The sequence below is a fragment of the Haemaphysalis longicornis genome, unplaced genomic scaffold (assembly GCF_048455015.1).
Source record: "Haemaphysalis longicornis isolate Haplotype H1 unplaced genomic scaffold, Haemaphysalis longicornis Haplotype H1 scaffold_3, whole genome shotgun sequence".
Taxonomy (NCBI): Eukaryota; Metazoa; Arthropoda; class Arachnida; order Ixodida; family Ixodidae; genus Haemaphysalis; species Haemaphysalis longicornis.
Window position 1 is genome coordinate 188,642,923 of NW_027526335.1, and position 27,063 is coordinate 188,669,985.

At 49.4% G+C, this 27,063-nt stretch overlaps 1 protein-coding gene across 1 annotated transcript; it reads left to right on the plus strand.

Annotated features, from left to right (window-relative positions):
* The first annotated feature begins 19,922 nt into the window (after positions 1–19,922).
* Positions 19,923–26,857, plus strand: LOC144175602 (uncharacterized). The gene is made up of 3 exons (XM_077704662.1): positions 19,923–19,976; positions 24,634–25,109; positions 26,569–26,857. Exons 1-3 carry the CDS (start codon positions 19,923–19,925, stop codon positions 26,834–26,836), a joined length of 798 nt encoding a protein of 265 aa, XP_077560788.1. The 3' UTR covers positions 26,837–26,857.
* The last annotated feature ends 206 nt before the right edge of the window (positions 26,858–27,063 follow it).

Consider the following 27,063-nt stretch of genomic DNA (forward strand, 5'->3'; position numbering starts at 1 on the left):
AGTTAAATATTACAAAAAATCAAACAAAACCTCACCCAGTTTGAAGAATGTATTAACTTAAAAATATATCCGGGAGGGCCCGCTGTATCTGGCAGCGTGAGCCAAAGGCAGGACTTCTACTTTTTTCTTTTCTTTGTAACCCTCTAATTTGTTTTGCAGCAGAAGACCTCGAATACAGTGCCTTAAACAAAGCAAAATTTGTTGACAGCGGCACTTTCGGCAGCAATGTTTTAAACAAAAACTCAATTTGCGTAGCCACGAAGTCATTGCCGGCCATGCCATGCCGAACTTCCGGCCGAACTACACACTATGGCGGCACTCATGGAGGCGTAGAGCGCTTCCGCCGGATCACGTTGACGCTAGCGCCAGATTCCACTCTAGGTAAGCAAGTGAGAACCTCTATGCTCTTAGCTGCCTGCGGGAGCTATATAGAGGAACTCTAGCGCCAGCAGCGCCACCTATCCCACGTTCGGGCCCCTATAGAGCGGCATAAAAACCGGCTGGCCGCGTCAGTCTTCGTGCCGGAGGGGTCGAAATAAAACGGTAATTAAAACGACCGCGTTAAAAAAGGCGAATTAGCAAAGAAAATATATTTGTATTCGAAACCCTCGCCGCCGCTGCGAGTCCGCGCAGATGGCGCCACGTAAACGTGCATGAAGGAAAACATGCGGAAACACCGAAAAAAAACGCAAAAAGACGCAGTTGTGAATAAACGAATCAATAAGTAACGTGGAAGGAAAATATGCACTGAAAAAGGAAGATAGAATAAATTAACCGTAAGTTATGAAAAAAAGAGCAATGACTACCTCGGGCTCACATTACCTCAATTGGCGGGCGGGGTGCTCCTCCGGGTGCTCCTAGTGACGACTCGAGGGCGGCATGTCGTCGAGGGAAGGACCGTGCAGCCGCAGAGCGACCACTTTATACCCAGCCAGGAACCTAGGTTGCGCCCGGGTGAAGCAACAGCCGCAAGGGCACGGGAGGTGAACCGGGAACGGAAGCCAGGAGAGAAGGAAAACAGGCGAGGGAGAACCACAAATGGAAAAGAGAAAAAAGAACGGGTTGAAGGAGCAAGGAAAACAAAACATGGGTAGGAAAGCTCTGGGAATCGAACTAAGGACTTTAACGTCGAGTACCCGACAACCTAGACAAAAAAAAATGTTGAAGGAGCAAGGAAAAAAAACTTGGTTAGGGAAATCTTAGGAATCGAACCTCCACCCCCTTCCTTTGCTTTCCCTGCATGGGATCCCGTCGCTTACATAAGCTTACAAGGAATCCCGCCCCGCATCCATGACTGAGAACCACCGCTGGGGAGCATTACTACACGCTGCTCCTCAGGTTGCTGGGCCCTATAAGCGGTGTAGAAGGCACCACACAGAATAAAACAAAAAATGTTTCTTTTATGCAATATTCACGTTGTACAAAACGGTAATACAATAGTAGAAAACACAGTAATAATAAACGTATGTGTAAAACAACGGGTCATCAATTGAGCTTTAAATAGAATAAGTAGAGCCAACTAAGAATATGCAATATGAAGCAACGTAACGAAGGTGGCACGCACGATTGCAGCCCGTACAGGTGAAAGAAAGCCAAGCAGGCACGGCTACACTTTATATTATATAGGTATACTGAGAGGTCCTTGAGAGACAGGTGAGGGAGGACGTTCATTTGGAAGCGTACAATTGCAGCCAGCCTCAGATGACGATGACATTCATAAGATTGGATGAATATTGATGAGGATCATTATGAGGGGAAGCTGAAGCACAGGAGGGCATCCACAATGTACGACCCAGTCACTGTGTGTATATATATATATATATATATATATATATATATATATATATATATATATATATATATATATATATATATTGTAAGGGATATAGTTGACCGTCCGGTAGTAGACCGAACGTTGTTTATTGGCAGGAGCAGAAGCAAGGCGAGCGCAGGTACAAGCGTACAGACGATGGTCGAACACACGCGCCCAGCACCTTCTGCCGTACATCTCCTTCCACTGCTACCAGCGTGTGCGCATACCGTCGTGCGTAGATTGGCCACGATCGCATGGCACTCTTTCTTGATGTGGCGCATACCCGGATAAGCTGATGGCGTTACAAGAGCTGCTCGTTATCCTTGCTACAATCGCCCCCGGTGAAAAGGAGCCATCCTGGCGACTTAGGGTGAGGACGACACCAGGGGGTCGTAGTAGGGCTTCAGTCGTTGAACGTGGACTGTTTCACGCCCCCGGCGGCGAAGATCAGAGGAGGGGGTGAATGGTTCCACAATGTAGTTCACGGGCGAAGTACGGGCGATGACTTTGTAAGGGCCATGATATTTGGCGACAAGTTTAGAGGAGAGACCCGGTGTTGGGCAGGGCACCCAAAGCCAGACATGTGAGCCGGGTTCAAATGTCGGAGGGGTGGTGAAATCGTCACGGCGATGCTTCTGGCGCTGTTGGTCTGCAGTTGTAAAGGAACGGGCGAGTTGGCGACACTCTTCGGCTTGCTTCACTAGTTGCGAAACCGGTTTAAATTCTGTGGCGTCAGGGTTGTAAGGCAGAATGGTGTCCAGTGTACAGGTCGGCTCGCGTCCATAAAGTAGGAAAAACGGAGAAAACCCTGTCGTTGTCTGCGTAGCCGTGTTGTATGCATACGTTATGAGCGGAAGTACGAGGTCCCAATTGGAGTGATCCGACGACACGTACATTGATAGCATATCTCCCAGGGTGCGGTTGAAGCGCTCTGTGAGCCCATTGGTTTGCGGGTGGTACGAGGAGCTCGTGCGGAGAACAACGTGGAGCTTTCACAACGTCCGATAGGAAAACGCGGCCACGATCACTCAGAAGTTCCCGAGGCGGTCCGTGACGAAGTACAAAGTTACGCAAAAGAAAACTGGCGACGTCACGAGCCGTGGATGCCGGCAAGGCAGCTGTTTCGGCGTACCTTGTGAGGTGGTCGACCGCTACAATTATCCACCGGTTACCGGCAGCCGTTAAAGGCAGGGGCCCGTACAGATCGACTCCAACGCGATCAAAGGGTTTCGAGGGGCACGGTAGTGGTTGCAACGGGGCTGCAGAGCGAATAGGCGGTGATTTGCGACGCTGACACTCCGGACATGAGCGCACGTACTTCCGCACGTAGGTATACATGCCCCTCCAATAGTAACGTAGGCGTAGTCGCTCGTACGTTTTGAGGACGCCAGCGTGCGCACAACTCGGGTCGGCATGAAAGGTGGAGCAGATGTCGGCACGCAGATGGCGTGTGATAACCAAAAGCGACTTGCGACCGTCCGAGTTGTAATTCCGACGATAAAGGAGCTCTTCACGCAGTTGGTAGTGAGAGGCTTGTCGCCGCAGTGCTCTGGGTGCGCCGGTAGCTGAAGGACCAGACAGGACGCCGATGATGGAAGCTATCCATGGGTCCTTACGCTGCTCGGCAGTCATGTTGGTGACACTGAGCGACGACAAGCCACATTCCGCTGTGGCAAGGTGAGACACGTCAGCCGGGATTGGAGAGCGGGAGAGTGCGTCAGCATCCGAATGCTTACGGCCGGAACGGTAAACCACGCGGATATCATATTCTTGCAGGCGAAGAGCCCACCGCCCAAGACGACCTGAAGGATCCTTCAGGGAGGCGAGCCAACAAAGCGCGTGGTGATCGGTCACCACGTCAAATGGGCGGCCATACAAGTACGGGCGGAACTTCCCAAGCGCCCATATTATGGCCAAACATTCCTTCTCTGTGACGGAGTAATTTGTTTCTGCTTTCGTCAGTGCCCGACTTGCGTACGCAACAACATACTCCTCACAGCCGGATTTCCGCTGAGCGAGCACGGCACCGAAGCCAATCCCACTCGCATCAGTGTGCACTTCCGTGGGGGCCGACGGGTCGAAATGCCGTAATATAGGCGGGGATGTCAACAAACGACTCAGTGTCGCAAACGCCTCGTCGCAGGATGGTGACCAAGCAGAAATGCCGCTGTCGTTACCGAGGAGCTTGGTAAGAGGCGAAATGATGGTCGCGAAGTTGCGAACAAACCGTCGAAAATAAGAACAGAGGCCAATGAAGCTCCGATGCGCCTTCAGTGTGGTCGGCTTCGGGAACTCTGCAACGGCTCGAAGCTTTGTTGCGTCGGGGCTGATGCCGTCTTTGGAAACGACATGACCCAGGATGGTAAGCTTGCGTGCGGCGAAGCGGCATTTTTTTAGGTTTAGCTGCAACCCAGCGTTCGCAAGCCAAATCAGGACTTGTTCTAGGCGAATCAGGTGTGTCTCGAAATCGGGGGAGAAAACGACTACGTCGTCCAGGTAACAGAGGCACGTCTTCCACTTGAGGCCACGGAGGAGACTGCCCATCATTCTTTCGAACGTGGCGGGGGCGTTGCAAAGCCCAAACGGCATAACGTTAAATTCGTAAAGGCCGTCTGGATTTACAAACGCCGTCTTTGCGCGATCAGCCTCGGCCATGGGAACTTGCCAGTACCCGGAGCGTAAGTCGAGTGACGAGAAAAATTCCGCTCCTTGCAGACAGTCCAGCGCATCGTCGATACGCGGAAGAGGGTACACGTCTTTTCTTGTGATGGTATTCAAGCGGCGATAATCAACGCAAAACCGAATAGAGCCGTCTTTCTTCTTAACCAGAAGCACTGGTGAAGCCCACGGACTCTTCGAGGGGCGAATAACACCTCGTTGAAGCATATCTGTGACGTGGTCTTCAATGGTTCGCCGCTCTGTCGGAGACACACGATATGGGCGCTGTCGAAGTGGAGCATGTGATCCTGTGTCGACTGAGTGCGTAACAGTAGACGTGCGGCCCAGCGAGGTTTGCGTGCAATCAAAGGAAGAAAGAAACTTCGAAAGCAATGAAGTAATACGTTCTCGCTGGGTTGCATCCATATTGGCGTCGATGCAGTGGGCAAAGGCATCGGATGGCAATAGCCCGGGCGAACATGGAGAAGCACTCAGTTCACTGATCTCAACATGAGAAACATCACCTGGTACGTCAACAACTAGACGAGAATCTACAACCTCTGCGAAGCCAAGTGTTTCTCCCTGTAGAAGAGCGCACGGGGTCGCTGACGGATTGGTCACCAACATAGTGGTGGCGCCATCACGCACAGCCAAAACGGCGGAAGGTAGTGGAAGGCATTTGCGGCGAAAGAAAATGACGGAAGGCGTAAACAAAACAGCGGCGTCGGGGACAGAGGTTCAGCACAGGGGCGCGATGACGGAGGAGCTGGGCGGGACGTCGGTGTCTTCAGCGACGAGTAATTTTGTAGCGGCGTTACAGGAACCGTCGAAAAGAACAGAAGAAAGCGCGACTTCAGCACGGGAACAATTAATGATAGCGTTATTGTGGGAAAGAAAGTCCCACCCGAGGATGATGTCGTGAGAGCAAGCTGGCAGCACGATGAATTCAATGGTGTAGGAATTGTTCTGGATGACGACACGAACTGTGCAAGTGGCTACTGGCGGTGCGTAACGAGAGTCCAGAAAGAGGCTTCATGACTTTTCGAATAGAACGGCAGAGGTCGGCGTGGATGACCGAAACAGCGGCTCCAGTGTCGATGAGAGCAATGGTAGGGACACTTTCCACAATTACGTCGATAGAATTTTTAGGCGAGAAATGAAGACTTCTAGGATTCGATGGCGACGCAGTTCTTGCCTCCGGAACTGCGGCTTTTAGTTTTCCTCTTCGGCATTAGTAGGGTGGCGACGCATGGGAGACACCGAACGGCGACGTGGAGAAGCTGAACGGCGGCCAGCGAAAGTTGGACGGTCAGTCGGCTCAGGGGGCAAATTGTACGGCGCTGGTTGAGCGGCATACGGCGAAAAGTAAGCGGTGGCGTAAAAAGGCGCCTGGGGATAGCTGGCGACGGGCGGCAACATGCGGCGGCGACAGTAGCGAGCGACATGCCCTGGCGTGCCACATGCAAAACAAATCGGACGATTGTCCAGCGTGCGCCACGCACCCGTTAGCTGGGGACTGCTCACCGGGCTTATCGGCGGTCGTGCTGGTAATGAAGCTGGAGCACGGGGCGCTGATGGAAAGGAGGCGGCAGGAAAGGAAGCGGCAGGTGGGCATGTCGGCAGGTCGGCGAGAGAACGAAGCAGGCTGGTGCGATAGCCGTCCTGCTACCGAGGCGAAAGTCAGGGGCGCAACTACGGGCAGGTTATGCTGAGCCGATGGTAGTGCCTGAGCGACCTCTTCCTTGATGACATTCTGAAGCGAAGGCGCCAGGGTGGAAGGCGGGTCTGAGATGTAGGGCAGGAGGGAGACTTGGCGGGCCACCTCTTCCCGAATGAAATCTGTGATTCGCGCAAACAGCGCAGGGTCCCCTTCATATACTGTCTCCACACTTGATACGGGCTTCTCCCGAACACAAGCCTGCCGTGTGAGGGCTCGCTGCTTGCGCAACTCGTCGAAACTCTGGCAAAGGCGGACGACGTCAACGACAGTTCGGGGGTCCTTGGATAGTAACATCTGGAAGACGTCGTCATCGACTCCCTTTAAGATGTGTCGGACCTTCTCTGTTTCTGCCATGGAGGGGTCGACGCGTTTGCACAGGTCGATGACATCCTCTATATAGCTAGTGAACGTCTCCCCAGCCTGCTGTCCTCGCACACGTAAGCGCTGCTCGGCTTGAAGCTTCCTCACCGTAGGGCACACGAAGACTTCCATGAAGTTACAGCGGAAGGAGGACCACGTCTTGTTGCGGGATTCGTTATTATTCCACCACGTTTCCGCGAGGCCGGTGAGCGAGAAGGGGACATTGATCAATTTGTTCTTGTCATCCCATCGGTTGTGGTTACTCACACGTTCGAACATGGAAAGCCAGTTCTCAGCATCATTTCCGTCGGTGCAGTTGAACTTGGGTGGATCCCGCTCGCGCAGTGCGCCCGAGCAGGTGACGGTTGGTGCCGCCGACGAAGGCTGCTGGACGGATTCGTGGTTCATTGTGGACAGCGTTCGGTTGCGTAGCTCCAGGATGGGACCGAAACACCTGACCTCCACCACTTGTAAGGGATATAGTTGACCCTCCGGTAGTAGACCGAACGTTGTTTATTAGCAGGAGCAGAAGCAAGGCGAGCGCTAGTACAAGCGTACAGACGATGGCCGAACACACGCGCCCCAGCACCTTCTGCCGTACGTCTTCTTCCACTGCTACCAGCGTGCGCGCATACCGTCGTGCGTAGATTGGCCACGATCGCATGGCACTCTTTCTTGGTGTGGCGTATACCCGGATAAGCTGATGGCGTTACAAGACCTTTTCGTTATCCTTGCTACAAAATAGATATATATACAGGATGTTGCAACGATAACTGGAACACTTTAAAAATGTTTCCTGAGCGAACCGCCGCTCTGTTTGCGCTCAAACTTGCCACGAAGGTCGCAATTTGTGGTCTATTTTGTTTGACACCGGGAGCAACGACGGTACTTACCTGGTCTTTCTGAAAATGAATAAAAACGATTTTCGCCTATGAGAAAATGGCGGCTGATTTGGACGTTTGAGCAAGCGCAAGTTGATCTTGGAACGACGGCGCCACCTGGGATATGCAGGGCGAAACCCATGTTTCGGATTCACGGTAGGAAGGCGCCAAATGGTGTAGCAGACGATCAGAAAAGCTTTTTGGTCCCCAGTTCACGATGATCACAAATACGGGCGTAACAGCTGCTGCCAATCATAATAAAATATTCCCACGGTTCATCGTTGCCAATAAACGTTGGGTTTGTTTCCTCACCTACTGTTACATCGCATGAAAAATGTGTAGTGTGTCAATATTAATTTTTCAGTTACGCCGGTTTTTCTTAAAAGTTTGCTGCGTTAAGAATTCGAGAGAGGACATTGGGGGGCGAACAAGTTCAGATGCTTTCGCTACGCAGCATTTGTTGGCCCTAACAAGGACCTTTTTTCCGGCAATTCAGGCCGTCGTCCGAGTAAAAAAAACAATGTTCTCATTTCAACGGTTCACGTAGTCGTCAAAGTAAACAAGAAGAAAAAAAAACGAAGTGCTCGAGTCCTCATTTCTCGAAGTGACCGACGTCAGCGTCGATGCACTTTTGCAGCCTGTGAACGTAGGCGTCAAAGACTGCTGCCCTCATTCGTCGTCGATGGCGGTGAAGGCGTCCTGGATGCGTCTTGCGAGGGTCGAGACATTTGCCACTGGGCCGCTGCGGTACACTAGGGATTTAACGTAACCCCACACAAAAAAGTCGCAGGGTGTGAGTTCGCGAGAGCGCGCAGGCCAGGGCATCGACGCCGAACCTCGCACCATCCAGCGGTCGGGAAAGTTGGCGTCAAGCCAGCGGGGGACTTTTGCGGCGAAGTGGGCGGGAGCTCCATCTTGCTGCCGAACGCAAACTTCTTTCTGCATGTGGCATTGAACCAGTTCGGGCAAAAAGTCTCCTTTGAGGAGGTTCAGGTATGAATCGGCTGTGACAGTGCCGTCGAAAAAAAACGGTCCTATGACGCCCTCCCGCCAGATTCCGCACCAGACGGTGACGCCGGGGGAATTTACTGCTCGTGTGGTCACAAAATTGGGATTTGTTTTCGCCCAAAAACACGTACATTGGCGGTTCACACGCCCGTCCAAATGAAAAGCTGCCTCGTCGCTAAATACGAGGAACGACAGGTGGCGAGGGTCTGTCGCGATTCGATTGAGCTCGAGGCGGCAAAAGCTCAACCGACGCCCATTGTCTTCGTCCGTCAGTCTCTGGTGGACTTGTAGCTTGTAAGGCCTGAAGCCTTTTGTCTTCAAGGCACGAGTGACTGTTGACGCCGACGTCCCGAACATTAGCCCAGCAGGCCTGCATGATAAGCGCGGGTTGGCTTCAAACGCTCCGACAATGGCCTCGGCAAGAACCGAACGCCGGCACCCTTTTTCTTTCCGCACTTTACGCTGCAAGTATCCGTTAGCTTCAAGTGCGGCCCTCCACCGAAGCAGAGAGGGGTAGCTCGGGGTTCGCTTGCCGAATTTTTTCTTGAAGAGGGTGCGTACTCGGTGGTACGCTTTCGTCGTTGCCAAGAAACATACCGCAGCTGCCTTTTCTTCGCCAGAAAAAACTCGCATCTCACCGCTTCGCCATGACAGACAGACAGGCACACACAAACAGGCACACAAAACTTCACAAATAAAACGAGAACGAACAAACAAGGACAACACAAGAATCGTGAGGCGGATTTCGCAGGGCCGGATAATCTGGTAATGCTAGCAGACGATCAGAAAATGTAACAGTAGGTGAGGAAACAAACCAAACGTTTATTGGCAACGATGAACCGTGGGAATATTTTATTATGATTGGCAGCAGCTGTTACGCAGGTATTTGTGATCATCGTGAACTGGGGACCAAAAAGATTTTCTGATCGTCTGCTACACCATTTGGCGCCTTCCTACCATGAATCCGAAACATGGGTTTCGCCCTGCATATCCCAGGTGGCGCCGTCGTTCCAAGATCAACTTGCGCTTGCTCAAACGTCCAAATCAGCCGCCATTTTCCCATAGGCGAAAATCGTTTTTATTCATTTTCAGAAAGACCAGGTAAGTACCGTCGTTGTTCCCGGTGTCAAACAAAATAGACCACAAATTGCGACCTTCGTGGCAAGTTTGAGCGCGAACAGAGCGGCGGTTCGCTCAGAAAAAATTTTTAAAGTGTTCCAGTTGTCGTTGCAACACCCTGTATACATATATCTGTACAGAAATAAGGTATGACAGTCAAGAACACGTCGAAAAGCAAATGGGAGAATGCGGTAGGCCAATGAAACAGATAAAGAATTTAGAAAGGCAAAGAAAGGGGAGAAGAAATGCCCGCCGGGAAGGATCCGAATCTACAACCTCCAGAATACGCGTCTGGTGCGAGCGTATATCCCACCCGGCGGGCATATTTTCTCCACTTTCTTTCTCAGTAATCAAGTAATCAAGAAGGCCACCCACAAGTGTCTGCACGTTTTCCTGACGACGCTTTTTGTCCAGGGTGCTGGTCATTGCTGGTGGGGACGGCAGGCACGAAAGGCACAGGGGATGTGGGTCTGCTGAGTAGCCAAGAACAAACCGCTGGTTCCTTTTCCGCGGCGCTGCTGCCCGCTTCGTGTTTGCGCCTGCTCTGGCAAGAGTAAAAGGCGCACTTACGGTTAGGCAATCACTGAAGGGTCTTCTAATTTAACATCGCAGTAAAGCATGCGATTTTCACGGCGAGATACACGACCTAAATTATTGTGCATGTAGTAGCATGTCCTCCTAACAATTCGAAGTGAAACGAAAGCCGTCGTGAGGTACAGTACCACCTGAGCACAAAATAACTTAAAGTCACTAATTGAAACAAAGTACTAAACACAACATGCGCAGTTCATTTCGAGTCCTTGACCAGTCGAAAGTTCTTGAATAAATAAGCCTTCATGCTGCCCGTCACATTTATATTACATTTTATTATATTATATGTAATATTATATTATATGTTACGGTCACATTTATATTACAAGTCAGATAAACCTATACGAATTATACTTAATTCGCTCAACACAAAAGCGTTTGGTGCACGAAATTCCAAGCCTTATTCACATTTTCAGGTGTATTATGAGAACATTTCACAAGACAAGCTCACTCCTCGTTTGTTCGGACCCTGGGGCCCGCCGACATGACGAACGACTGCTTTACGGAGTGTGGCTCGTCTTTGATATTTATTCCAGCTGCCTGAGCAGATAAAGTATATCGTGTGAGATGCTCGACGGAGGAGACGCGCACGTCGTCTTTGTGAGAGCGCTGCGCCATGCATCCATGGGCTAGTACTGCTATATGTGTGAATAATAGCTGTTATCATTTTATTTCCACACTAACTAGCATCAAAAAGCAATTTTGGTATGCCCGCTAAACGCATCTCATTTTTGTCAGGCGCATTAAACGCACCATTTATAGTAAAATGCATTATCAACCCACAAGCCGACGGTAGAAAGAGAAATGCCTTGGTAAACGCATACCAAAAAAAAGAAAACAAACCTTGCAAGCGAAAGCAAACCTATAAAAAAACTAATTGCCATTCGTCTCTTGCGCGGGCATGCTCCGATTTTGAACAAAGCGGGAACTACCATATTTGCAAGCAGTTCCTTATTTATTTTGAAATCAAGGTTCAATAGCACCGGTTTTCTTTCCGACACAAAGCGCATAATTACAGGCACTGCATTTTCACTAAGTAATACGTCTGCATGTATGCACACATTCTCGACCTAGTTGCTATTGAAAAACGGTTTTGGTAATCGTGCTCACACTTTGAACGTCCAGTCATCCGCCTCCTTGCCCGTCGCATTGCTCGAACTGGGGAGCTTTTTGTATCGCCTCTCCAAGTTGCGCCGTTTATTTTCCACTTCGGAAGGCGTCATACATCCTGAGAAAACGTCGTTAACTTTTTCCGCAAGGGCCTCCCACAGCTGACGTTTCGTGAGCATTCATTTAGGTGGGCCTCGTTCCAAAATTCTTCATTTGCGGACTCTAACACCGTCCTCAAGGGCAGCCCGGCGCAGTTTGGGCGCGCACACCATCTACAAAATAAAAGAAAACTTTCATTCCTTTACGCGGACTACAAATGTGCTCGCTTAGAATCACTTACCTGAAGTAATAAACACAGGCAAGCCTCCATCTACAATTGGAGCGCCGTCCTCGCCCACGAGCTCGAATAGGCCCTCCATGTCTAACAGAAAAAGAACCGCAAATTTCCGCTTAGGCGCCAATCATCTGTCATCTCACTTCCCGTACAGAACAAACACAATAGGGGTGTTGCGATGAAAAATATGAATGGAAATGTGCGCACAAGTTATGTTTTGCGTCAAATAAATCAAATTAAAATCATCAAATCCGAACGAACGAAAGATGTTTGCAATTTTATTTTGAAACTGGCCGTACCGCTCTCCTTTTGTCGTCTGCTAGCAGCGTCATCTGCTAGCTGCCAGATTGTTGCCCACTCGCCGCCACACCACAAACGCCCGGCGGCTCTGCCCGCTTGCAAGGAGCCAGACGTAGCCGGTCGGAAAAAATCGAAGAAGTCCTGGCGCCGCCGGCAGTTACGTTTTGGCCGCCCGAGAAAAACGAATCAGCGGATCTTGCCTCTGGCAGCCCACGGACAGCCCCGGGCAGCCAGAAGTGGAAAGTCGAACAGGCTCATTGTCTTGAGCAGGTGACAATGCGCTGCATTTCGCAAGATCCCGTTGCCCCCGTCGGAAGTGGTTGTGGCGTCTTGATTGAACAAATAAAAAAGCAACAGGTCTACGGTTAGTGCAGCAGCCTCAGCGCCCGCGAAACACAGTCCAGAAATTCAGTTGTTGCCGACGGACTGCCGGTGTTACCAAAGTGGACTCGGAGCGTCGGTCCGCCTCTTATACCGTCGACGGGGGCGTTGCCGCTATAGTCGGTGGTAGTAGATTGTTGGCCCGTGCTGTTGCAATTTTTTTGCGCAGGCGTCAGTGCGCAGCATTCTGCAAAATCCCGTTGCCGATGTCGGAACTGGTGGTAGCGTCTTGATTCAAGAAATAAAAAGCTGAAGGTCTTAGTTTGGTTCTGCAGCCTCAGCGCTTCCAAGCAGTAGTCAGAGATAGGGGTGCGACAAGACGAGTTGGAAATCGTCGTCGGCACGTTAAAAAATTTAGGTTTCCCAACAATTAAAAATAAATTATTGATTGATTGTGGGGTTTAACGCGCCGACGCAACACAGGCGATGAAACGCGCCGTAGTGGAGAGCTCCGGATTAATTTTGACCACCTGGGGATCTTTAACGTGCGCCGAAATCTCGTACACACGGGCGTTTTTGCTTTTCGCCTCCATCAGAAAAGCGGCCGCCGCGGCCGGGAATCAAACCCGCGACCTCGTGCTCAGCAGCACAACGCCTTAGCCACTGAGCCACCGCGGCGGGTTTAAAAATAAATTAACTGAAAATGAGAACAAACCTGCACCAGCATAGCTATAACAGGTTGAAGCCAATAAGAAAAATAAATGAAAATGGAGCCATGGCTCCAAACTGTTTAGAAAAAATTCAATCAAGAAAAGGAAAGGAACAAAATAAAAAAGGCCTTTCCCCGGCCGGCAGAAGACAGCACAACCCAGAACCGACACATATTTCTTCAGTCATGAAATAGGGTAGGTTCCTCTGCGAAAGTACGGTAGCCAGAAGGTCCACACACTGCCCCCTACTCCCCAGTGCCCCCAAAAGTTCCTGCAACCCCCTCCCTCAACAATGCCACCCCACATCCTCTGCCCTCGACTAAATTCCCACTCAATATACTTAAAACACACACACACACACACAGGAAGTCCAAAAAACCAGATCAATACCTCATTCCCCAGTACCCCCCAAAATGTACCCGCAACCGTCCCACAACACTGCTAACCCACATTTACCGCCGTCAAATAAATTCCCACGCAACATAGTTTAAAAATACACACAGAAACTCCAGTGTACAGTGGTAGAAGCTTTGCTTTGCTGACACAATTGTTACGATGTACACTGATAAAGAAGGCCTACACGAGTTCCGTAACAGTTTGATCATTATGACTGTAACACGCCACCCTTTCTTCGAACAAGCGGTGACAACCATACTTATTGAATGCGGGGCAAGATGGACACTCGCGGAATTCGTTATCGTAGACACAAGCTCTTGCAAAGAGACATTTAGACAGCGTCCTGTCTGGAACACCTACACATATTGCACGACAACAGTATTCTCCTTATTTAAATATGCATGTACTTATTATTGTATGTTGTTCGCACAAATGCAACATCCCCTGAAGCCGCTGCAAAATTTCTATGATATAGCTTTTTAGACGCATGGTAACGGCATGATATTTGTGTAGCCAAATGGAGAGTAGCATGTGGTATCGCCCCTTTTTAAGTTTTAATTAGGCATACTGGTGGACCGGAGGTTGTGGCCTTACAAACACCACGTTTTGCCTCACTTTGTCATTATTTGTTGTCAGCTTTTTTTTCAAACGATAGTCTTTCTCGGGCTACCTTTAAAGGAAAATTTTGGTCTGTCTGTCTGTGTGTCACTAGATTCAGCCTGCCGGCCAAAGTGAAACTGATACTGAGCAATAGTCTTATATACTCACAGCCAAATCTAAACGTCTAATTCCGGTGTTAATGTTCATACTTCGCAACATTGCTGGACAAGAAAAAGATGTTACACAAATGTAAAGTAAGAAATCAATACATGAGTGATATTTCCAGTTTTCCTTTACTAAAAATTACGGGTGCTTGCTTTTTGGGATAGCAACTAAAATACTACATCAACTGCAGAAAACTGTCGCCTGCTGTTACTCTGCCTGGCAGAATTGGAAAAAAACGAGCAGCAACAGCAACGAAAGGTTCCACTAGATAGGTTGTGCGTTCCACTTGGAACGGTCGTGGAGGAGGGCAGCATGGTTCTATCAACGTAGTCAGGTGCCTCGATACACTCAATCTCCGCCGTATAGCAGCGCTGGCATCGCAGCACCTCAGTTGGAGCAGTGGAAGGCGATAAATGTAAACTTACTTGAGCGTACCTATAGCGTGTTACCTTGAAAGGAACGAGACAGGAGAACAGCAGCATGAGAGGTGAGCGGGAAAGAGAAGGGATACATTTAAGTGCCAGGGGCGCCAGTCGACTATCGTCTTGCGTTGACATCTGCAACGAAAGGAGCAGATACGTCGCCATTTTTTTAAACCAGGACTTTACACTAAACCTTTCAGCAAGAAGTATTATTAGAGTTTCCCTATTTGGCCTAATGTCAGAATGAATCTTTTGGGCACCTCTCAAACCTCTCAAGCTGTCTCAGTGTTTAAACGGAGGGCGCTGAAATTTACGAGCTGAACACGCAATAATGGAAACAAACAAAACAGTGGTTGCACAGCTTCGCTCTCTGTTCGTTTCCTTCACGGTGTATTCCTCCAGAAATTTCGGCACTCTGCATTTAAGCGTGTGGTGATACCAACTACTTTACCACACAACTGTACTTAAAGGTGTTGTGCCACCAAATTTGTTGCTTGTGCATTCTTTGTTGCAAACGTTTTATAAATCGTTAGAAAGCATGATACATGCTCTCACATGTACATATTCTGAGTAAAGAATTTATTATCGCACGATTCATGTGAACAGGATTCGGTTTCGGTTTCTGGGCGCCGATTCAAGCAGTGACGTCACAGTGTTGCGAGGAGGCTCTGCCACGTGTGGCTACCATGCGGCGCTGCGGTACGTTGCTACTTTACTGCGGCGTCTGCTCCCCCACATACGTGCTTCACCACGGAAGTGAACACACCGACTCGTCACGTCAAGCCGCGACAGCTCCGACACAGGTTCTTTGTCTGCATCCTCGGATGCAGACAAATGAAAACCGTGGATATGCAAACCATGAAAATGCTAAAAAAAACGCAAAAAAAAGTTGCCCCCTGCGCGAATCGAACCCGCAACGTTGACCGGGCGGGCACAACGCGCGAGACCACTGAGACAGCGAACAAACGGTTCCACAGCGCGATATAGCCGGTGTACTAGACGGAGGCCCATCCTTGGAGTCGTACGTCGGTGTTTACTAGAATTCCTGGCTTGTAAACTCAAATTTCTTATATAGCGCGTGCGCAGCAAGGTTCCGCGAAGCCCCCGCGACAGCTTATCGCCATCAACTCTGCTCTTCTGCGAAAGCGCTCGCAAAAATAAGATTGCCCGGCTGCGACTGCGATTTTGCACTGAAGGGATAGTGCTTGCCGTACTTTGGTTTTACGTTTTACGTTAAAAACCTTTGCCGATACTGATTACCCAAATTACCCTACGTAACTGTTCTTCTGCACGAAACTGACCTTATATATTCTACAGGCGGGCCGTTCGCACACGCATTCCGGGGTAGCGGCGTCGCCGAAGAGCTCGGCCGAAGCGTCGAACGCCAAAATACGGATCGCATTAGCGCTAGTGTTGAGTTGCGTGGGCTTCGTGGAACTTACTGAGTTTATTACCCTCCAGAAACTAACAATATAGAGCCGCGTTCATTGCGGCACGAATGTTGTCGGGGCGCAGTTTTCGCTTCTCGGTCGATTCCCGACGACGCGTCGTGCGACCAGTCAGGCGACCGGTTTTGTTGGCGTCTTCGCTCGGCGAGTCAGTCACACTACGGCGACTTTCCATCGGCCGACGTGTTTGTGTCGCCGTCGGCGTAGTGTGACAACGCGGTCTGTCAATTCGGCAGTTGGCCGATGGTTTGGCGACTGATCGGCGTCGCGTCGTCGTCGCCGTCGTATCGGCATAGTGTGTCGATACGACCAAGCGACCAAACAAACTTTGGTAACTGGAGTTCACGTTGACGTCGCTCGAGTCGCTAACGTTGTATGACGTCACAAACTTTGCTATGCTGGCAATTCACTGACGTCATGGTTAGTGGCGCTAGCGATGGGTCCCGTTTTCCAGAAGAGCATTTAGGTAATTTTTAGAAGCGAATTAAAATATATATTAAGCGCTTGCTGTACCCAGCACTTCGTGTTGAGGGTCGTTGCACGCAGAGGAAGCCTACAGCAGGGTTTTTACAGAGTTAAAATTTGGTGGCACAACACCTTTAATTCACTGGTCGTGTATTGGTCGCAGAAAGGTGGTGCTGTCCCAGGTATAGCCTTTTTCCCCTAATCACAATATTATTTCACAACATAAAGTCATGCCACACAAATCAGACTTTCAGGGATAGAGTAATTTAGCGAGGACTGAAGGTTCCAACTGACAAACCATAAGCAACCAAGTGTGCTTGTAGTTGCCATGGTCCTCCCGTCTGCTTCATGTTTGAATGCATATGAAGCATTAAAAAAATAAACAGATTGTGTGAGAGCACAGCCTTGCAGTTGTCATTTTGACTGGTCCTGTATTTGCATGCAGGGCATCAAGTAAGAGAAAAAAAAAAGTCAAGAAAGCACATGAAAACTTTTATTTTGTTAGCTGTGCTTTTTTCATTTCATATAGTTCCCTCTTCCACTCGTGTTCCTCACGCATGAGGCGCACCTGTTTCTCGTTTTTTTTGCACGTACAGCATTGACTGCAGCACACACAGAATTCGCTGCCAGAATCACTGCTTCTGCTGCAGCCTTAATGGCCGCTTCATTAGTCTGTCGTCCCCTCAGCACCTGCTCCTCGAGCTGAATATTTTGTTCGTTTAATTCCAGGAGGCCCTGCAGCTCGTTAAGCACACCTATCATTGTGGTGGTGGACCTGCCCCGGCGAGCTGCTATAGCGCCAGGAGAGGGTAGGCTGGCTGCCGGAGGTGGTGATCCGGACTCCTCTCAAGCCGGGCACTCTTCGTGTGTTGCTTCCGGTGGGAACGTCCAACCCGAGCGGGCCCCTGATGCTTGTGTCGCCTCTTCCCCTTAGCCTGCTCCTGCTCCGCCTCCTCCACCTGCTCCTGCTCCTCCTCCTCCAAGACTTCAAAGGAGTACAGCTCCGTAGTCTCAGAGGGTCCGGCCTCATCGTCTTCTGGGGACCTGAAAAGCATCGTGTGTTAACTGATACATTTGCATTGTGGAACTGTTAGATTGAGATATATCTTTTGGATGCTTTTACTGAGATGAGATGTTGTCGAGGAACATCTAGTCGCAGCTCGAGTTTTCGTCAACAGCTATGATTTAAATACTCTATAACCTCAGCTTCAGTGGTTATCCACCTTCCCAGCGCAGGATGGCTCATGATTTCCTTCTAGCAGCCACCTGCAAATGAGCGTCTACTGAGCCAAAGTGATTGACAACTACCGCACTTCTTTGTCACATGCAGAGTGGTGCTAGGAAGGTGTTTTCGCTTAAAACAGGTGTCGGCAAGTGACGGGCCGAGTTGCATGAAGCCAATGCGGCGGGGGCCGGACGCCAAATTGGAGGGGGGATATGCACACAACGAAAGAAAATTCCGCAAAAGGACAATACCTTTTGACAATAATTCCCAATAATTGACAATAATCTGGCTAAGTGTCAAGACGGGGGACAATGACATCTGTAAGCGACCAATTGCCTTTTCAGTTGATAAACGTTTTCCCTCCTTCCCTCCCTACCACCTAACCCTTTGAGATCAATACTGGCGTGGGGGCCTTCAGACAGAAAGTGACGGGGAGAGTGGAGGTTGTGACGATATGGAGGGGGCCGCATAATACTGTTACGGTGCAAAGGATTTAATTAAAACCGTGAATAGGAATAAGAGCGTTGAAGGAGGCGGCCACCGATCCTGCGGTCAGTACGAGTGCGGTTCGTCCTCCACTTCCTCTTCTGCTCCACCCCTTGACGCATACCCCGCTTGGGGATTGGTCGCGACTAGTCTAGCGCTGTACAGTTTCGAGCGTGACATTTCCCCCTTCGCAGACGAAGCCCGTCGGGCGAAGCACGAGGAAGTCACAGGCGAGGGTGGAATGTCTTCAACCGGGCGACGTGGGCGAGTTCAGTCTTGCAGCTTCTCTGTCCAGGGGTCGTTACGCGCGAGATAACGTAGGTGACATCACTCAACCGATTGACGACAACGTATGGTCCCGTGTAATGCGACAAGAACTTGCTGTACAGGCCCCGTGTGCGTAAAGGCGTCCACAACAATACCATGTCGCCTTTAGCGTCCCACGAAAAACAAGTTGTCTTGAAGACGTCTTGAAACAGCCTGAAACGGCTACAATCGTCTACCTCTACGTGAAGACATCTTGCAAACGTTTACCGCTGGCAGTTTCGAGAAGTTTATTTGTAAACGTGTAAAAGATGTCTTGCTGAGAACAACACAAGCATATGCTACACCAAGAGGTTTTAAAAACGTCGCTTGAGAGAGGTTTATCTGGAGACATGGTAAAGAAGTGTTACCCGAGCCTATTTGTTACGCGTCTTGACACTTTGAAAACCACTCATGATAAATTTACTAGAAATGCTTTCCTTGACATTTGCGCTTAAATACGTCTGAACACGCCCCATCTCAAAACAAATTTAAGCACACACATGCTCTACACTTCTATAGTAAAAAATCCCGACATCCATTCAGCAAGAAATCACCTCCATTTTTTATCTCTACTATGCTTTTTTAAAAACATCCAAGCCAGATTTTTTTTGTGATCCATTTTACCCGCCGTGGATCTTCAAATCTGCCGGTTCAATGAAACCACTGCAGCTATTTTTTAGGTTTAGGCCTCGATTGTTGTAAATATTGTGCTGCTAAAACCACATTACTTTTATTTGCGCTATCTCTGGTCCCCCTCGCAATTCATGAATTGCACCGTATGCGGTACTGCGAGGGCTGGCCGTGGAGGCTGGGGCATTCAGGTGGCATGGCGAGGCGAATGGGAGTTATTTAAAGGAACGCATTTATTTGAACATTATACAACACGATTGACCATACCGGAGGCGGGTACAAATGAAGCACAAACAAGCAAGCATGTCCCAGACCTCGAATGGGCCTGGAGCTGCGTGGCGTGATGGCACTGAAGGTGACGCTAGTGATCCTCCAATGACTACAGCACATGTGGCTGGCTGCTCGCACCCCGCCCCACCAGTTTGGTTGACCACGTCTCGTGGACAGTAATATCCGCACATTGTCCACAACAGGCACAACACTCATACACGCGGGGGAAACACTGCCGCACGCTTCACTCGTGCACCAAGTCATCTAGGTGGCTAGAGAGCCAATAAGCGCATTGTACCGTTTAAGCTGTGGCTGCACTGACTGCAGAGGTGAGTCTACACTGTCCTGCTTCCTTGCACTGGCAGTTTCATGCACACTGAAGCATGGTAAGGGCCTTAGCCTTGGCTTCGAGGTTCGTGAAAGGCGTGCCAGTTGTCCTTGGACAGGAGGTTGCCGACACCCTCTCAAACAGTCTCGTGGAGCTGCATGTGGCACACAGTATGCCACAATTGCTACGCCGGAAGTCCTTGCTTGTCTTGTAGCCAAATGCTGAATGGTCGGTGCTGCTGCAAAAACTTTCAGGCATGGGCTTTGTCCAGCTGAAGTACATCGATGCCACTCACGAAGTGGTCAGCCAGGTGCGGCACAAGTTGTTCTTAATCTCTTATGGTACCACAGATGGCTCGAGTTGGTCGTTGGCTGCTGCACAGGTCGCGGCTGGTTGGCGCTGTTGATGGGCTTGGAACCTATAGGTGGCTGGCTCACGAGCGTTCTTCCCTTTGTCTGTCCGTAGACAAAGTTTTCGGCATGCTGGGGTTGCTGTTGGCTGGGCTGAAAGTAGTTGGCAGGCGGTTCACCGACGGTATGACCTCTTTCTGGCTGTTGAAGAAATTCTGTATGTGCTTGACTTCCTTTGTGAGAACTGGCCTGACAGAACTTGGTTTCGCCACCCACCCGTGTCGAGCATACGGCATCCGGGAGGCTCAGAAGAAAGCGGAGGGGCCACAGACGCCGTACTGTTTGAATGGAAGCTCCTGGCCTTTACTCGTTTTGAATTCGCACAGAAGCTGTAGAGTTAGCGGCTGCTTGGCTGCAGTGAGCAAGGCACGGATGATGGCTTTGATTGTAGCTCATTACATTCCCCTTTAAAGCCATAGTTCATTAGGGCCCCTGAGTTTTCAGGAACTGCTTGCCTTCTCCATCGTACCGGTATGAGCGCCGACTGTAGGGCAACACGGTAGCAGGTAAACACGGAGCTTCATATCAGTGATATGGTCAAGATCATCGCTGTGGCAAGCAAAAACAGCTCTGTGTTCGGCCAATGTACCTTTTATAACAGCGTGCAGGCTGGGAGTGGGCTGGTTGCGAAGCGGGACGATGGAATATTGGGATGATGGCGCGCGAACACCGCGTCGGATGCGACGGTGTCATGCGACAGGGGCACTTCGTGAGGGCAATGTTTGGGCTACTAACACTTGCCATGGCGGCTGCTCTGGCAAAGGCAACGGATCATGTTGCAGGCAGTCTTTGGCACTGTGTCTGGCAAGGTTAAGTACCGTGGCTGGGTCTAGAGTCAAAGGCACCGCGGCGGACGAGGCAGAAGCCTTCGGTTCAACCGGGGGGCTAGCTTCATGCTGCTGCCGAATGTCGGCTTCCAGTCGCCGTATTATCTCTTCTTTGAAACCGGCAAAGTCCAGCTGTCGCCGTGCCAATTCTTTCCGTATGAGGTCGATGAATAGGCGCGACATTGTCACTGAGACGAGCCGCTCCCACACAATGTCCGGCATGATATGCCGCCGAGCCGGATACACGCAGGCGGTCACACACAAAACACAATCTTGCTGGAGCGTCCGCCAGCAAGCAAGCGCAGACGCGCACAAGGAGGCAAGCGAGTGAACGGTGCAAAACGCTTGGGCGAGGAAGACAAAATGGCGCACTGGTCCAACGGCGAAGGCCGGCTTAGTTACAGCGTTGGCGTACTTGTGTGGCTGCGTGGTTGCACATAAGCTCGGGCATCGACTGCGCAAGATGTGAGGGCTGGCGTGAAGGCTGGAGCATTGAAGAGGCATGGCGAGGCGAATCGGACTGCAATGTTTTGTGCAACTCTGAAGTTGAACCACGCGCACTAACGAGCGCGTCCCAGACCTCGCTTGGGCTGGAGCTGCGCTGCGTCGGCGTAATGGCACTAAAGGTGGCGCTAGTGATTAGCTAGTAATTATGGCCTAGACTGGCGTTCACAATGCACACATCAAGCAGCATCTTCCGGAGCTAAAAAAATGAACAGCTATGCACCCAACCGGAAACATTTGGGATAGCGAAAGTTATTTTCTACCAAAAAGGCTCGCTAGCGTTCAGCGAAGCAGACAACCCTATTCCACCTTTCTGGAAAATAACTCGTTGCTTCCTTGCTCCACACGGTGCCGAAGATAGGCAGAGTGCCCGATAACGCATGGGCAAAGTACCGAAGACTTAAAGAAGCATTTTGACAGGCGCAACTCCAATTGATTCAATTCAAAATTGTAGAACCGAACCGCTGCAAACTTCAAAAAGCGCGCGATGAGCGGTCACTCAAAAAAAAAAGCCGTTAAACATTGCAATAAAGGAGTAATATGTTGCATTTAAAAAAAACTTGACTTATAAAATGTTTTTTGCTTTTTATTAAGTGAAAATATTTTACTTTTTAGTTAATGCATTTGTGGTAGTAGTTTTCAGCACCACCAGGGGTTCCTCTGTCGCTTCAATTCAAACACAACAACCGTTGGTCGCGTTTGTCGTTCCTAAGAGTTGCTCTTGCGTTTGTAAGGTTGTTTGCGCAAAAAAAAATGCTTTTGAGAGAGTAAATAGGTAAATGGTGTTTTAAATGCATCTCCAAATAACCTTGCTCAAGCCTTTGTATGCGTGAAGACAGCCACGGTTCCCAAAGCGTCCGGAAACGACTCGGCACGAACAAAGGTGAGTAGCTACTAGCGTGATAAGTAGTAGCAGAGTTTCTTGCGGTCGTCGTTAATGAGCTATCACTGCACAGTACCGTAGTTTGGCGAATTCTGTGCGCAGCACACGCCGGTGCCCAGCACCACAATTTGTGAAGAAGTACACGCTTGGGCTTGCAAACTTTTGGCATTACCTTTCTCGTTAAAGAAAACTGTTGAAATGGTACAAGCAGTACAACGAATGCACAGGCTATCAGCCGAGCTCGCGCTGAGCCTTTATGGACTAGTGATGCACAAAACTTTCATAAATTTCGGTGATGTCACAGCACAACGATGGAGTGCAATGTAAATACCCTATTAAGGCAAAATGGGGGGGGAGCAACTGTACTTTTTTTTATAGTTGGCGCCTTTCATGCTGTACCCCCGTTTTTCTTGTTTTTCGCTCACATTCTCAGATTATATATGACGCACTGGCCGAGAAGAAATAATAGTAAAAGAAAGCGTCTGAGAATACGTTGACCAGACAGAGTAGTAGTTTCTTCCAGGCTCCACTCATTGTCTGTTGTGAGTGCTACCAAGATGACACTAACAAAAAAAAGCAAGAAGCTTGTAGTAAGTCCGCATGTACGCAATGTTTCTCACAGATTCCGGAAAATAGCCAGGAGATAACGCATGTGACTACAGAGACTGAATCAGAAATCGTTTGTAAGGTCCCTTTGATGTGATAAAATCCTACATAGGTCAATGCGTTAGCACAGTTTAGCGTATGGACATTACAAATACTAGACAGTTGTTGCGCATTATGGTGCGTCCGCAAACTAAAACTCAACAATACAATAATCCTACTCATAACTCCAAAGAAAACAATGGAAATGACGGAGGAATTGTCGTTGTTCTGAACACAAATTGTTGGAGTTAATACACCATCTGTTTCCAAAAACCTGTATGAAATGCATGTCGTGCGATTTTGTAATCTGGACCAAAAATAAAGCTGGAGTGGGGCCAATTTAAGACAATTTGCATTGCCACTGACCGTTACCATATCTCCATGCTGCATTTATTGTTGATGTGATCAGTTGTATTGAGATAGTCATGATGGGCATATTTAGTAAATTTCTGTCTGAGCTAAAAATGAAGCTAATAGACTGCACATTTGCCTTACTGCTTGTTCCATTTTAGTTGTCTCCTGTCACATAAAGCAGTATGACAAAAGGAGAATGGTATATTATATAGCTGCAAACGTGTGTTTATGAAGAAAGTTTGAAATGGTATTGCTAGTGTCTGTCATATTTTAGTTTTCTTCTGCTAACTCACATTTGAGTTATGAATAGTACCAGACCTTCCCAAAATATTGTGTGCATGTTCAAGGCACTGCCCTAGAGTTTTATTCATTCCAAGCCTTTCACTGTAGCAGGTTTGAGATTTTTGAATAAGATAAGCTCATTCACAGGCAAAGGCCGGTGAATGAGCTTTTGACTTCTTTTTTGTTCTTGTGCAGTAGGATATTTTCATGTTAGAGTAGTAAAACCTCTCTGCATCCTTGTTTACCTCGAGATAAGTTTTGCTTACCTTAAGTTTCAAACTGCTTTAATTCTCAGTGCTTTAGTTGTGTACACTTTATTATCTCGCATTTTTGCCGGCATCTGGTCGGTGCGTTCAGGGCGCCTTTTCAAGCCTGGATGTCAACAAAGCTACCAAGGAGGTGTCGCTGAACAACCTGTCCATGTGTGAGTAGGCCAAGCCGCGCTTGCACAGGGTCAATTAGGACGTTTCTCATTTACAGAAGGTAACCACTTTTTGTGTATAGCTGATGTTGCAATTGGAATTTTCCTTGCAGACCCATGATGTGTTGACAGGGCAATTAACCGGATATGCTGGGTGCATCAGGTTTTGGCAGGATGTGGTATGCAATTTGTGTGCACTAAAGGAGATAGAAGCTGTGCAATTTGTGCTCACTGCCCTTCATGTTACCCCTTTGCATAGAGCTGCCCTTGTGTCTAGTTTTCTTGTCTTCAGGTTTCACCTAGGAATATTTATAACTACGTTCATTGGGTTGTCCTAGGTTGTTATATGTACTCTAGAGTGGCTTAAAGTGGCGTCAAAATGATGTTAGGGCAGGAGATGACAAAGGCTTCAATTTCAGCGTCGTACCTGGGAGATCAAGTGGTTGCTGTGTAGCCAGCTGCAGGGCAATTTGACGGGCTTGCAAACCTCAGAGCTTTGTCACTTGTGGCTTAGCAATGTTTATCACACCGTTATATCCTATTTCCTAAGGTAAATGCGTGTTTTCCCCTTCCGAACTGCCATTTGCACGTGTTGGTCCAGTAATCATAAAATGTCCCAGGTGGTGGCCTCTGGATAAGAGGGCCCTGGTTGGTCTCCTGCTCTGGTGGCCGAGGTGCAACTGGAAATCCTGGGCAAGCGCAGCAAACAACGGACGGCCCCACTGTGGGCAGCTCAGCTGGCCTGGGCCATCGTCCGAGATGACCTGAAGGGCCACACCCTGGCCTATTCGGGCGGCTCTGTGCGGAAGCGACAGGGCTCGGCCTCAGCAGGCGCCGTGCTAGGGGAGGTCACCCGGCAGGCGCTGCTGCAGTGTGCTGTATCCTCAGCCACAGCCGAGCTGGTGGGTGTCAGCCTGGACCTGACCCCAGCGCTGTGCCCTGCAATGCTACTCCCGGGTGGCCCTGCTGCGCATCCGGAGGGTGACTTGTGCTCACTCGTGGTGCATGGAGTGCTGTATCGGGGTGCCTGGCTGCGGCCACAGTGGGAGCCCCAGACACAGGGAGCTCAAGGGCAACGAACCAGTGATGTGATATCTGCGCCGAACCGTGCCGAAAGGTAAATCCTGCTACATCCTTCTTCATTTCAAGCAATCTGCGCCAATCTTGTGCCGAAGCTTCGTTTCGCCGGGTTTCCGCAATGTGTTGGCTCTGGTGGGAGGAGTCCTTTACGCCACGGGCGTTGAAGGCATCTTTTACGTAAAATGAAGTGGAAGGATGTTTTTACAAAAAATGTGCTGAGTGCCTTCTGCACGACTGCCTTTCAACGACTGCCCTTCATTTTGCAGAGCCTGCGCTTCTTAAGCCCACAGCTGAGGAAAGAAAAGTCCTCTAGCGCTCATTTTAGGGTGCTGCAAGTGATCTAACCCTGCGATGAATTGACTTTGATGGATGAATACATGCTCGTCCAGCTTGAACATGTTGATCAGATCCGTCTACACGAATTAACGAGTATTGGCAGCAGAGTTTTGAGAAGAAGGAGGCTAACAACAAAACCAAATTCCCTCTCTTGGCTTGGCTAGTGAAGGCACTGCTGTGCATTCCACATAGAAAAGCGGTTGGGGAAATGGGCTTCAATAAGAACTGCCGGCACCTTAATGAAAGGGCTCAGTGTGCGATACAAACTGTTCATGGCATCAGGCACATTGTTTCGTTCTTCAAGCGCTTTGACGGAGATGCAAGTCGCTTCAATGTGACACCAGAGGTTTTGAGAGCAGTACAAACATCGAGCAAAGACTGCCAAGAGCGCATTGCGGCTGAAAAGCTCAGGCAGCTAAGCAGTGGTGTCTTGACCCAGCCAAGGCTGGTCCTAGTCATGATGCACGAGACAGGCTCCAGCAAGAAGTGGAGACCACAAAAATAACATGGTGGCGAAGCATCAAATTAGCCTCGACATAAAGTCCAAGAGCTTCAGGTATGTCGAAAGTGGGCAGTCTCTTTTAGCTGAGGGTAAAGCTAGAATGGTGGCAGCACTGGACAAAATGGCACAAAAAACAACTTTGGACCTGTCACGATAGTTCTACTTTCATGCATATTTAACCAGAGAAACGTGGGTTTAGCACAAGTGTCTGTTTTGTTTCGTTACATTTTCTGCTTACTTAAACAAGCTCAAAGGTGTTTTCAGGGAATCTAGTCATATTGTGTTTTATTGCCATGTAGTCGTTGTAGCTTCAGGATGTTGTTTTCGTGTACATCAAACTGTCCACATTAAGTGACTGTGTTTCGTTCATTCTGGTTTCATGAAAAGTTCTGTAGCCTACCGAATTGAATGCTACCCCGATAGTCGTTTTTTAAATGAAAGTCAAGTTCCTTCATGATCTGTTGGCCCATGTGGTGTATGTACACATCGCATGAACTCTTTTGGTGCTTGTCCTGAGGCATTTCATAGTCATTGCTAAAAGACGTCTGTGCGGCAGAAACTCGTCTGTACCGAAGGCATTTTACTTGTTTAAACATTTCTGTGTGCCCAGGATGCTGCTTTTGGGGCTCCTCTTAGTTGTTTTCCTCCCTTCCCTCAGCTCTCAGCCGTCCTGTGCCCCATGTGGGTTCCAAGCAGAGAAACACCACCTGGAGGTGGCTGACAGCCCTGCCTGCTGGCCATGGAGAGTGGCCAGATTTAACAACAGGGAGGCGAGCTGCTGGCCGCACGGCGGAATCTTCGGCTGCTGGACCAGCTGCTGTTGCTGCCGGGCTGTGCCAGGGAGCGGGACAAAGTCCACAAGGTCCTGGGCTCCTACCAGGATGCCTCAGGAGTCATCCCCACGCTTCGCCTCCCAGCCCGGGTGATTTGGAACAACATTGAGGAACTGAGGGTTTGTTTGTTTGTTATCTTCTCTTGTGCATGCGTGTGTGCTTCTTTTTTAATACCCCTTTTTAAGTGTCACTGAAGTGATTTGTAAATATTGCAGGAATAGTAGTGCGAATTGTAGTCTGGAGTCTCTAGGCCATATTTTCACCACTCGCGGCATTTACTTGAATTTATTCGGTAGAAATAATCAATTAAAAAATGTGGT

What these genes read in the sequence shown, in the direction of transcription:
- LOC144175602 (XM_077704662.1), top strand. Translation starts at nt 19,923, where the DNA reads ATGGGCTTTGTCCAGCTGAAGTACATCGATGCCACTCACGAAGTGGTC. An exon ending in CTCACGAAGTGGTCAGCCAG is followed by an intron (nt 19,977 to 24,633) that starts GTGCGGCACAAG and finishes TCTGGATAAGAG; the next exon opens with GGCCCTGGTTGGTCTCCTGC. An exon ending in GCGCCGAACCGTGCCGAAAG is followed by an intron (nt 25,110 to 26,568) that starts GTAAATCCTGCT and finishes CCCTTCCCTCAG; the next exon opens with CTCTCAGCCGTCCTGTGCCC.